The following is a 13,088-nucleotide window of genomic DNA, read 5'->3' as shown; positions in this document are numbered from 1 at the left end:
TCTGAACCCCTCACTCCAGCAGAAAGCAGTATCTACTTGCCAGCAGTGCCAGCAGTATCAGCCAGTGGCAACCAGCAGATCCTGAGGGACAGTAAAGGACCAACGAAAATATCAGGTCCACAGAGCCCTCCCTGTGCCGGACTCCATGATCTCCCTCTGCTTTACACGTCCCCCAAGCCTCCTGTCTTCGTGAGTTCTTTCACTTCACAGGCTAAGTGGGAAGGAGGGAACGGGCAGGAGCTGCAGCACAGCCCATGAGGATGGACTGGGGCAAGGCTTTGGAAGGCAGCAGCTGGGACCACGAAAGGTGCACAGGGAAGCAAGGACAGGGTTCAGAAGTGTCTGCTCACACCTCCAGAACAAACCCTCAAAATGGATCTTACGGACTGAACAGAAACCAAAGATCAGAACTTAATTTCCTAAGTGTCTTTCAACTTTCAACTCAACAACAGGAAAATGAGAAAAAAAAAGCTGTAATTCAGGGCTAATTTTACATCTGCATTTCAGAGTTAACGTGCTCTCTCCCTTTACATTAAAAAAAAAAAAAAAAATCAGGAAGAACCCATCAATTTACCTTTAAAAGAGCTACTTTTGAGCCAAGACAGCTGCTTTAAACACCTTTTAATCTACTTCTGCAAATGACTTCCCTCTGGCATTCCCACGCTCCCTAAGCCCACACTCAGGCACCGGCACGGGCACTGCAACCCATGCAGAGCTGTGCAGTCAGTGGGACCTGATGTGGGTCACAGCAGCCCCCCAGGAGTGTCATGGCCACCTGTGACCCAGGCAGCTGCTATGGTTTGCTGTACAGCCACCAGGAGGGAATGCTGGAATATAAAGAAGGCAGGGATGAGCATCCCAGGGAAGGTACGAGCAATGCTGCTGAAGGAAATGACCTTCAGATCATAGCCTAGAAATTAAAAATCCAAGGGAGGAGAGAACATTGGATTCTTTGGGTGCTAAGGAAGAAGCTCAATATGTTTGTGTCACTTATTGTATCCTAGGATACCGCAGAACAGCATAAAACACCTGAAAGACTCCTGAGCTAACGGAGAATGTGTTAGAAACCATTCTCAGGAGGCAGCAGGTGCACCATACTCCATCTTCATCAGTGTTATTAATAACCTAAGTGTTCTTAAGCACGGGCTTCCTGAAACTTCTGTTAATTCTGTCTTTTTGTCTACTGCCTTTCCCACTGATGTAGCTCCTCATGGATGCAACCTCCTGCCTATTATGCCAGCTTCAGGGCTAGTCCTGGACCTCTCTGCAACATTCTGCAACACAGTGGGCATGGTGGTGATGGGCTGATGGTTGGACTTGGTGATCTTGCAGGTCTTTTCCAACCTTAATGGCTCTATCATCCTACGATTCCCAATACTGCAATCTTCCAGCAGCTCACTGCATTCACTTCCCTTGCTATCTAAGCTGGATGTTGCCCAATAGGAAATCACTGATAACACGATCTTGGGGCTGAGAGGACTAGCAGCATCCCAGTGTTAATGCTGTATCATCATTTGCTAAAACGGTGTCTGCTGCTTCAAGTGAATGCTTAAAAATGAATGCTTAAAAATCATGGGATGGGAGACCCACCAAACTCAAGTCTGGTTTGCTGAGCCACCCTGAATGGTTTCACACAGTCGTGGTCTTTAGTGGCCAGTGGTGTTGGAACTGGGCCACCAGCAGTTGCCTAAGACAGGTTGGCAAGGCCCTGTGGCCTGAGACATAGAAAGCTGTGCACCAAGTCAATGTGGTGCAGCAGCACACTGAGGGCACAAAAGGAGACATTGAAACTGGTTCCACACCTAATGCAGAGTTTGGGGCACATTTCCTGGCTCTTCTGCTGCTTTTTAGGCTTGTCAGCCACACTGTAGGAAAACAAAAATCATGGGAAATAAAAAAGACTAAGTAAAAATGGCATCAAAGCAAATGTAAACAAAAATACTTTTTCAAACCTCCCTGGATCACCAGAGCAGGCACAGCACTCAACAGTATTTTGCTCAAAAAGCAGAGGCTTAGGCCTGCAAACTCTTACCCGGGGCTCTGTCTGGTACATAACTCCACTGAACAAGCCTATCCCAGTGTGAATGAGCAGTAATTCTGCTGGGTTCAGTGGAACACACTCTCATGCAGGGTATGCCCAGGATCAGGGCCTATTTTTTTTTTTCTTCCCCAATTACATTTAATGACAATTTGCAACCTCCCCCACCCTAGTAAAATCTAGAACAACACCACCTTGTATTCTGTGTCTAGCCAAAAAAAGGCTTCTTTATGTACTAAAATAAAGGAGTTTTTAGTGACACAGACATCATGCTCAGATGACATGGATGTGATCCTTCTGATAGAAATATCAGTAATCAAAACCTAAACTTATCTTTTAGGTTATACTTGAACAGTGGGAGATTGGCATGTATGGAGAGTGATTCCTCTCCACCGTCTCAGACATCTCTTCTGAATCTCTCCATGCAGGTGGGAAGGATACATGCTAAGCACTAATGAACGTGCAGGTAACACTGGTGCAACCTGCCTGCCTTCCAGCTAGGAATTTCAGAGGACTCCTTCAAGCTTCCCAGTGCCTTGTGAGGGAAGCAGTTGTTAAACAGGTAAAAAGAAGTAAGGATTCAGAGGCACTGTGGCAGTATTAAGCGTGGATTTCACCTGCTCACATGTGTTATTTCCTCTGACTATTCCAAATATTGCCAGTCATATCAATATTGCACTTAATTTGATACCCAAAACCTCATCTGCAGCAAAAGCAGCCTTTGCTTTGCATGTCTCAAAGCAGAACAACTGAATGACCCCATGCGGTTACCTAAGGATTCACATACACCTCAACTGAGTCTGAATTTACCCTCCTAGCTCTAAGGCACACTACTTCCATGTGATGAACCTCTCTTGGCAATCACACTGCCCTCCTCTGCTCCTCCTCTCTGCCTGCCCTGCTGGTGTCCTGAACCTACAAGCATGGGGAAATCTGCATTTCTCCAGTGGAGACCTCACTGGTTTTGGGGTTTTGGTCCTCTCGACAGCCTGCTGGCCTGTATTTAGGGAGGTGGGACTGGTACCTGGCTGCTGAGCCAGAACCAGAGCTTAAGGGCAGTGAGGGTAAGGGAACACATTGTTAAGTAGATGTGACAATCCAGAAGGACTTCTTTACTGGCTAAAAAAAAAAATCTTTGAAGGATGAAAGCCCAGGCCAGAGTCAAAATCAAATGTTCTTGTCAACATCTACTAAAATACAGCTTAAAAACAACAGCACCAACACTTTGTTTCAACCAAGAAATGGGAATAAAGCGACTTACCAAGATTGTTGTCCGTTAGCACTTCCTTGACCCTTTTTGTGATGCCATACGTATCCAGCTCTGGGGACATAGCAACCAGCTCCTGGATGCTGAGTGCTGAGTGGCCCGACAGTGGCAAAGGGGTTGTGGACTGGGATTCGGAAGCAGGCGGCTCGCTGGGCTCCTGGGATTTGCCATCCTTACTGGTCTCTATAGAAGGACAGGGCTGCTGTACCAATTCTGTCAGGCTTTTTACCGATTCGCTGGAACTCATGGGAGATTCGGGAGCAGGACTGCAACTGGCAGAAGTCTTTGGAGTGCTTTCTGTAATTGAAAAGAAGAAAGAAGCCCCCGCTTTAGAATAATTGTGATGTTTTGATTGCAGGCTGTTTAACTTTCCTTCTCGTTCATATCCTACCTACTTAAAGAAATGCCTAAGTATGCAAAACACTTTTCCTTACAACTTGGTTACTGAAAAGCCTTTTTTTTTCAAAACAGAATTATTTTCTTAGTTTATCTTCAGTAATCTTTTCTTTCGTATAAAAACAAGAATATACAAATAAAAATCAGGAATAAATGAAGTGCAATAGTTTGTACGGTTGCAAGGAATTCCCTTGGTCAGGAAATTTTCTGGCTTTGCTTTCACAACACTGCTGTCTAACAACACTCTGTAATACACAATTACAGAGGTTTAACCTCTTTCTGTGACTATAAGAAAATCACCACAATGTGGTCGTGTTCACGGGGGATTTTCTACAAGTGACACAGCTTTGTATCTTGAGAGTGTTACAGATTTCATATTGTTTCTTATCACTCACATCACATTTTTGCACCTCTCATTGCCCAGGAATAACTTAACACAATTAAAATACGGCTTGCAATTATGTTGTATTAATTAATGTGTTTGAGAATCCAACCTAAAGATGGCGAGTGGATCAGGAGACAACCAAATCTGTTATTTTGACACTTTGAAAGGAAGCTTTTGGAATCTGTTAATTTGCCAACAACAATAGTTTCTGTGCAAAATGCTGTTTTCCCTATGTAAGCTCACAATTATTTCTAATAAAATGCTCTTCATCACGCAGTGGCCAAGCATACCCCAAATCCTATTCTTTACAACAGGACTTCACTTTACAACAGTGTTTTCTGAGCACTGCATCACTACAATGGCAGCCACTGCTATGAGCTGATGGTTGTCACCAGATTTCACCATTTCTCACCGTCCACAACACTGCCAAATCCTCACAGTCTGCCTGGGCTCCACGGACACGCAGCTCAGGCAGTATGGGAAGCACATCCTCAGCACTACAGGAAATGCTGGGTAAGTTCAAGTAGGGTTCACTCGGCGCAGGGTTCGCAGCACAATCGTGTTGTTCAAGGCAACAGAAGCTTCCAGGACTCCGTAATTTAAGAGAGGTTCCCTGACACACTTACAGAAAGTTGTCTCTCAAACACAGAGCTTTTACTTAGCGCTCTGTGAGAGATGCAAAACAGGCAGGCATAAAGGGAAAGCGAGGTGCATATAAATCTTTAAGGCAAGAGGGATCTTGCAAATCTTATTTCTTCTCTCTGTTCACCCCGGGTCATCATACAACCGAATATAAAACCCAGCAAATGTTATTTTTGTATCGAGAGCAGCAAAGGAATTGTACTGTAAATTCGCCCTGATTCACCCATGCGAGGGACCAATTTGGCAGATCATCCATCTTGTTCACTGTACACTGTCAGGGATGGCATGAATTCCCTACATGATAAACAGATTTCTTCTCAGGTCTGCGTCCTTTAACCCACAGCAAGGTCAAAGTTATGGCTGCCTGGCTAATAAACAGCGCACCACTCGCTCAACTTCCCTCTAATTTTGTCCCTTGTGCCAGCTTACACAAATCTTACTGAATAACTAGAGCAGCTGCAAATTTCCTATACAATTCCTCATCCGTGCGCCGCAAAGCACGCGCAAGCACGGAGTGCAGAAAAATCCCAAATAAAAAACCACCCAACACCCATGCAGGAGTCAACAAAGCGTTCCGTAATGCCTCCTCCTCCCTCTCCTTCCCTGCCCAGCCTAATTATGTAAACAACAGAGGTAATCTCTGCCATCATCTATCACTGCGATGCTCGATGTTGCTCACATATTAGCTTATTTATTTTTTATATCACATATCAAGAGCTTGCTTGAATTTCATTTTTAAGACCAATCTGCTGCTTATTTACTCAAAAAGGTAGGATTATGTGGATCTAATTTTGGAAGGCAGTACAGATGACAAACTGTTTTTTTCCTCCCAACGAAAGGCAAGTGCAGAATGGCTCCAATGAGACATTATGTGCATAAACCACAAATAACTCCAAATATGTTCCCCGTTCACTTCTGGAGCTTTTCCATTTTGGAAAAAAAAAAAACATTTTAAATGTGACACAAATATTGGAGGAAAAGGACCATTATTTGGAAAAGCCAATTCCATAATTGAATAATGCAAACATTTCCCGTTAACCTATTAAAAAATTAAGTAGACATTTAGAGTAGAAGTGATTGCCGACAGAACAAAGGGAAAATTGGATGTGTTCACTATTACAAATTAAACTGTCAATCTACAGTCATTTCAGATGTTTTACGAAATAATTTGTCTGTATTCATTTCTCCCAAGTTCCTCACAGGACAACGAAACAAATTCAGGACGTGTGAAAAATACACACCGAGCTTTCAAAATCAAACATTTCTGATCAAAATAAGGGAGTGCATTTCTTTACATCCTGTTCTGTTTCCCACACTTCACCAAAAAACAGCCCTAATTTAAGGATGACCCAGTTCATAAGTGAGCCATTCCCTGCATTTGTACAGCTCTCCCCATGCTACCTTGGAGGAATGATTTTGTCTGTCAGGGCCCAAGGATGGCAACGAGATGCAGTTCAACAAGGGCAGTTAAAATGATCAAGAGCTTGTTGTAACTTCTGCATATCTTCAGGTTGGTACTGACAAGTGCCATTAAAGACTCAAATGCCCCACAGATGCAGTTAGGTGATGCAAATCTTCTAAAGCTGCAACCCAGTCATGGAAGGCCAAAGTCATGTCCTTCTTACGTTACTCATTCAGAATTCATTTTTGGGTATAGGGAAGTCAGGCTTTACCAAGCCGTTGTTAAAAGCACATCTGTATGTGCAAATAAACAACAATCAGATGCAGATCAAGTACTGGGAGCTGACATCCAGCATCAGAAACACTTGACAAGAGTGACTGGCCTCCATCCATAGCGAAATCAGAACAACTACTGGATACCGACACCAAGGATGGGCTGCTGATGGGAACCTTCAGGTCTCTGAAGGCAAGCATGACTTCATGAAGAGAAACACATCTGATTTAGTTTGGGGGAACCAACGTGCATTAGTTGGGCAGACAGCACTGCTGGTAAAACATACAATCCTTATTCTCATGTCAGGAAGTTCTTCACTTTCGTTTTTTCCTACTATAGCCCTAGAGAGGGACACAGAATCTAAAATAAAGGTAAATGAATGACTAGAAACAAGGTCAGCATGATACAAACACCTCCCAATTTTGTTTTCTTTCTAAACACTACTTTCCAAATATAAAATTGCTTCTTGAATAACCATCCAACTGCAACAAAACCCAGCACCATATTACAGCTTGCCCATCTGCTTCATCCCTATCAGGAAACTGCACATAATTTAGTGTGTATAAGTAGGGTCTGTTGGAGCTCCTTTCAGAACTGGCTGAGAACTGTAACAAACTGGCTTTGTCTTAATTATATCGATGCAAAAAATCTGGTGTGGTCTTGCATTGCTCACAGCAATAGCCTTGGTTCCATCCATCCTCCCTGTACCTTAATCGCTTTCTATCATGATGGTGTTTGGAAAAGTGAGACAGCCTGAGACGGTCTCAGGTCACTACTTATGGTATTTATCCAAACTTTAACATTTGATTCTCCTGTTCTTCTCCAATGACAAAATTTACCATTCTCATGCTGGGTTCAGATCTCTGGTACCAGCTCCTGAATTGCCTGAACATGGTAAATGCTTTGGACTATGATTATCCCACCAAAGCCCATCCTGGTGATGCACAGCAACTCCTCCACCTGCACAATGCAACTTCTCCACCACAGCCTCTGCACAGAAGCAGCAGGACAGCCTGCACCCACAGCACACACGACCATACAGATATCCTGTCCTTCGTCTGCCCAGGAATTGCTGCACTGCTAACGTGAGCTTAGCTAATAGGCTTCAAAGTGACTCAGGGGAAACAAGGTATGGAGCACAGAGAAGTTGGGGAAGATCATGCGAAACGCAGAAGGTATTTAGGGACCCCTAAAAGGATTATGAAAAATACTGTATCTGAAGACAGCAGGCAGACAACAGCTGCCTTAAGTTTTGGGGAGAAGTGGATTGGAAAAGCAGATCCACTGTAATTTTCAGAGACAAATCTCTGTAGTTTATCTGATCCACTATTTAAATTTCAATACAGAGTCCTCTATCTGCAGTAATAATAACCTAAATTCCATTTAGTGTTCATTTGAGCAGTCAGGATAAAGTCATTTCTTATTATCTCCCCACTGTGTAAAAAACAGCTTGAAGGTAGGAAGTCAGCAAGCATTTTCACCAAAAAGTAATTATTGTAAGTGACATTTTTACTGCTGGCATGCCATAAGGCGAACTGCGCATTTGGAAGGACAAGTTGCTAAAACAAAATGACAGGGTACTCCGTGACATTCCGACAGGAACCCAAACATGATTTATCCAGCACTCGCTTTGATGCACCGCTTCTCCCGGTGTCCGCAGCCCAGGCTCCGGATCTGTGCCGTCCAACCCCAAGTTGTTCCCCAGGAACGGCAGGAGTGCTGATGCGCCAGGCAGGGCAGTGAGCATCCTGTGCTCTGCTCCCTTCTCCATGGCCGATTCGTACAGAAGATGAAAGCAGACAGATACAGATAGGAGATTTCTTGGCAAACTCTTGAAAGAGCACTTGATACTTCAGGGCCCGCCTTCACCTACTCGTACAGATGAGTTAATGGACAACGGCAGCCCTGGCAGGTCGCCTGAGATCCCAGTATCTCACCCTGGGACGGGGTTAAGTTCTTTTCCCCTGTTTCCAGCCACTGAGCTGCCCAGTCTGCAGACCAAAAATCTCATTATTGTGTTTGCCATTATCTGGAAATCACAGACAGAGCTTTTGCTCCCCATCTCCCAACTGTAACCCCAGGATCTCCTAAAGCACCCAACAGCTCTTCCCATTAACAGAGCGCAGGTCTGCTCTCTAATAAATCAGATCAGCATTTGTGGAGCAATGCTGCAATCCATCCCTCTTCTGACTAATTAAACAAAAACATCCCTGAATGCCGAACTCTTTCTCACAGGTAGCATTTTTGGTGGATTTATTTTCAGTGCATCAGTCTTGCCTATCTACAGTGTGCAAATTAACGTGGCTTACAAAAATATGATCCTCCCCAGAGTTATAAATTCCTCCAGCTATACGTATGGAGCAGGGAAAGCTCCCTCCAGCATGCACACAGAAAGATACCATGCATGTAGGTATGTACAGCCATACTGCAGCAAGTGCTTACCACAGCTACGGTTACAGATTCCCACTGTGACCCTGGGGACTTTGTTTGTTTGTTTCACAAATGTTTTAACTTGGGGGAAAATGTTATTTTGGGTTTTGGCTCGGGGAAATTTCACGTGGCTGGAGTAGGGATCAAAGGAAAAGGCCTTCAGGGAGGCACACAGAGGTCTGCATGTCTGCACCAAAAGGGGAGGAACCAGCATGGGTAACTCCAGGATCACTGAGGGAACGAGAACAACAAAGGTCCCTGTCCTGCACAGGAATAGAATCATACAGATGTTAAAGATAAGGACACAGAACTTGCTGGATGAGCAAGGCTAGGTGTTAAAAGTACCTGAAAATTCTGCATTGTTGAAGGATTGCAGGGTGTTGCAGCAATTCCATGTTGCATGTTCTATAATTACACTATCTCTATGCCTACACTAAAAAAAAAGATGTTAGCCATTTCAGAAAGCAGGAGTTAGAGCAATGTGAAGTTCAGCACACGGTTGGCGTTGGAGTCATGAAGAAAGTCCGGCAGCTGGACAGGCAGAAGTTCTCAGTGAAGCCAGGTGACGGATTCTCCTCTCAATAAATGCACAACCAGCTGCCCCACAGGCAGACTCGAGGTGCTGTCTCACACCCAAACCCCATTAGAGCGGTGCTGTGCCCTGCTGACGCACGATGCCTCGTAAGCTGAAAGGTATGGGCTGCACAATATGTGCAGGTACAGCCTGCTACGAAGGGCAGCTGGGACGTGCAGATATCAAGGATCTGTGCAGAAAGATGCAACTTAATTAAAGCGGCACAGAATCACAGAATGGCTTGGGTTGGAATGGACCTCTGGCATTATCTAGTTCCAACCCCTGCCGTGGGCTGGATCTCCCCACCCGCGTCCAACCTAACCTCCAACCTGGGATGGGGCACCTGCAGCTCTCTGAGCAGAAACATCATCAGGCCAACTCTCAGGTCAGACCAGCAGCCCCAAAGCCTTTTCCAGTCTAAGGGATATCTATGGAAGAGGTAAACAGCACAGCAAGCATGCAGGGAGAGCTTCCTCAAATGCCAGCTCGTGCATAGGTTCCTGAGGCACAGTTTTTGCACTGCAAACTGCTGAATGGTGAGTTTTCATGTTTCTTAACAACTAAAACCAACCTTTACAAAACGGAATCAGACTTTAATTTAGATGATTAATGGCAAAATTGTGGCAGCTTCAGAAGAAATTCCTCTGCTCTGCTAATCTGTATTTAATATGCAGATTTTCTCGTGTTTCTGTAACTTAGTCAGAAGTCAATATTTAGCAATAACTTCTGGAAAACGCCTTCAATAACCTTATTATTAAAACAGCTTGTGTGCACAAGCTTTAGTCAGGATTTTCTGAATATTAACACAAATATGTCACAAAAGCAATCAATCAACGTGCCACAGTTACATTTTTAGTCTAACCAAAATAAACACGTGCCACAATACCTTTTGGAAAGCAGAGCTTGCAGAGGCTCTGCTGCATGCTCTGGTGCCTCTGTTGACGCTGACCTTGCGGTTAGAGACTCACTTTCAGGTATTTGCATCTTTTGCACTGTTTGCTGTCCTTCCCTATGGTAACCCTGAGCGTGGAGGTATTTCTATGCCCTCCTTAAGATTTTAACCTGTTGTCTGCTCCAGACAAGCAGAACGCATGATATGCACTGTGCATCCATTCTGCATTTATCCGAATCTCCTCCTCTAAGCACTGTGCTACGGGCAAGACATTTATGGGATGGATCCGAGGCTAAGATCTGGATTCCCTTCCCAGCAGTCCCAGCTAACAACCACAGCAGTGCTCTTAAAAGCAAGCACTCCTTAGAAGAGCGACCCTGAGCACTGCTGCACCCAATGCACTCCTCTTCAGGAGCAGTACTGGCAAAAGTACTGAAACAAAGTGACATTTACATTGTATGCAACAATATTATAAAAGCGATTAAGGTACATTATTTTACACATCCTCATAATCTCTCCATACTGCTTTACTTAATTTGTGATAAAATTGTTGAGAAAGGGTACTTAATGTAGGACAGTCAGTAAAAGTAATTTATCATCTTCCCGCTTCGGTGCTCACGTTATCAGCGAACTCATTTTCTGCATTCATCATGCAATCAGCCTATTATTTGCATATTAATCAGGCAGTGGACCATGAAAGAGCCGCATCCCAGCCAAATGCTGCACTATCTCAGGAGGAACACTCAGTAATTATCATACATCAGTGTTATGATGTGGTAATTGATTATAACATCTTTCTGTTGCCCCTGGGGAGTCCCACTGCTAACCCAGCTTCAGGCATTCTGTGCAGATTTTTCTCTGAAAATTAGAGAAACCACTGCTGTCCTTTCATTAGATTTTTTTTTGCTACCTTTACAATAGGCAGCTCTGAGCATTTCCCAGTTACTTTTGCCTTTTTTTTTTTATAATGAAACCTTCATTAGAAAAAGAGCACATCTGCCTCATATTAGAAAATATAAGAAAAAAAACGAACAAAACCAACCACCCTTAAACAACAGTTGGGCTTGTTCCTGTGCGTCCTCTCTTACAAGGTCTGGTGGCTTTTTAGGTATTGGTATTGCTTACATAACGACTTTCCCCATCAAACACAACAAAATGTCGCAACTTCAATAGACAGTAATTGCAAAGTTCATATAAAGGCAGTTAAGCTGCTTTATTTAGGTGCCAAACGAGAGGCTAATTTTGGTCCTCTCGTAAAGGACAAATGAAACATCTGCCAGTTCAAACTTGTACTATTTTTAGGATCCCAGTTCCAGGGGGGTAAAAAGAGAGAAACAAATACAAAGCACCACTGTAGTTACAGGGCAGTTAATGCCATACCTCATTCGTTTGTGCAGAACCAGATGGGGAGAGCGAGGTGGGAAGGCTCCCATCCCAACCTCCCTTTGGCAAGCAAACACACACAGGTGGATGCACAGGAGAAGCTGTAGGGAGCATGTGGGACAGAACTAAGTGTGCCTGGGCTCGGCAGCGAGGCCAGATGACCTACTGGGAAGGCTGGAGAGAGGAACTCACGAGGACAAAACGATGGTCCACAGCAGCTCCCTGCCTTTGGACAGCCCTGTCACAGGGAGCTGGAGTGAGGACACCAAACGGGGATTTTCTGTCAAGCTCAGGCTGTGCCAATGAGTGGAATAGAAAAGATTATTCTGGGGAACAATCGCTCTTTTCAAGCACACTGTAGGGCATGACTCATAGAGTCGAGAAAAAAAATGTTTGAAGTTGTTATTAGCAGTATCTCCAAGAAGTGTAGAAGTGGAATATTTAAAGATCAGGCTTACTTTTTGTGTCTGATTGTCACTGGACTTTCTCCTTTCATTAGGATTATTAATTAGACATTGTTCTATTTTCATGGTTATTTAAATTTGATGTCAAATACATTTTGTTTTCAATACAAGCTCTGCTTCCTACCAGATTTCAAATAACCACAGGATTTTCTCCTGTGCTGTTCCTTTGGATGGCTGTTCGCAGATTTGAAGACCTGCAATATCTATCAAATTTGGTGAGACAAAGTTGACAGTTTTTCTCCCTTCCTGCTGCACCCTTAAATGCAAAAGACAGGCTAGAAAGTAGCTTGAAAGATATTAATTTTCTTGTAATTTTTTTTTTCCTCTTAGGGACAATTTGATATAAGTAACGCATAACTCTTTATAATCGTAAGAGGATTCTGTTGTTCGAATCTAACAGGCTGCTTATTTCCCTGTTCCAGAGCTACTTTGTGCAGAAGACAGCTGCCTCGTAGCTCCATCCCCATTATAAAATGGAAATAACAACCTGCACATTCATTGCCAGCAAACCTCTTTTTCGGTATTTTGGGAGGAAAATAGCCCATTATCTGTTCTTTGAATTGAAAGCAAGGCAATTTTCATCCCCAGAGGAGCACGGTGCGACTCAGCGGGCAGCGGGTGGAGCTGGTACCTGGGAGGGCAGCTCCATCCCAGCAGCTCCATCCTGCTGGCAGCAGCTCCTGCATTTCCTCTTCCCATAAACAACCACCGAGCTCCTGCCAGCTGCCAGAGCCTCCCAACAGCAAAAAGCCTCATCTCTTCAGAGCCCTCCCGACCTCTCCTGCAGCTGCCAGCCCACAGGGACGGAGCCCAGCCACTGCCCCAGCTCCTGACCCCCCCGGAGCTGTGGCACGGCTGTGACAGCTCTGCTCGCCTTTCAGTGCTGCTCCAGTTATTTTTGTATTTGGCTTTGTAACGTAGCAGCTCTGTGCCTTCCACCCG

General features: G+C 44.3%; 1 protein-coding gene across 2 annotated transcripts in view; it reads right to left on the bottom strand.

Annotated features, from left to right (window-relative positions):
• Positions 1–13,088, bottom strand: part of CUX1 (cut like homeobox 1) — a gene marked incomplete at both ends in the record, with an annotated part of 226,106 nt that overhangs the window by 32,776 nt on the left and 180,242 nt on the right. Inside the window, one exon of one of the 2 annotated variants that reach the window (XM_079545065.1) lies at positions 3,300–3,602. The exons of the other annotated variant lie outside the window; for it this stretch is intronic. Coding sequence (XP_079401191.1) covers positions 3,300–3,602 — 303 coding nt within the window. The remainder of the gene's footprint in view (positions 1–3,299; positions 3,603–13,088) is intronic. 2 annotated transcript variants of the gene reach the window in all.

The sequence above is a fragment of the Tetrao urogallus genome (genome assembly GCF_951394365.1).
Source record: "Tetrao urogallus genome assembly, chromosome: 20".
In the NCBI taxonomy this organism is placed as follows: Eukaryota; Metazoa; Chordata; class Aves; order Galliformes; family Phasianidae; genus Tetrao; species Tetrao urogallus.
Note: the sequence above shows the minus strand (reverse complement) of the source record. Positions and strands in the feature narration are given on the sequence as shown.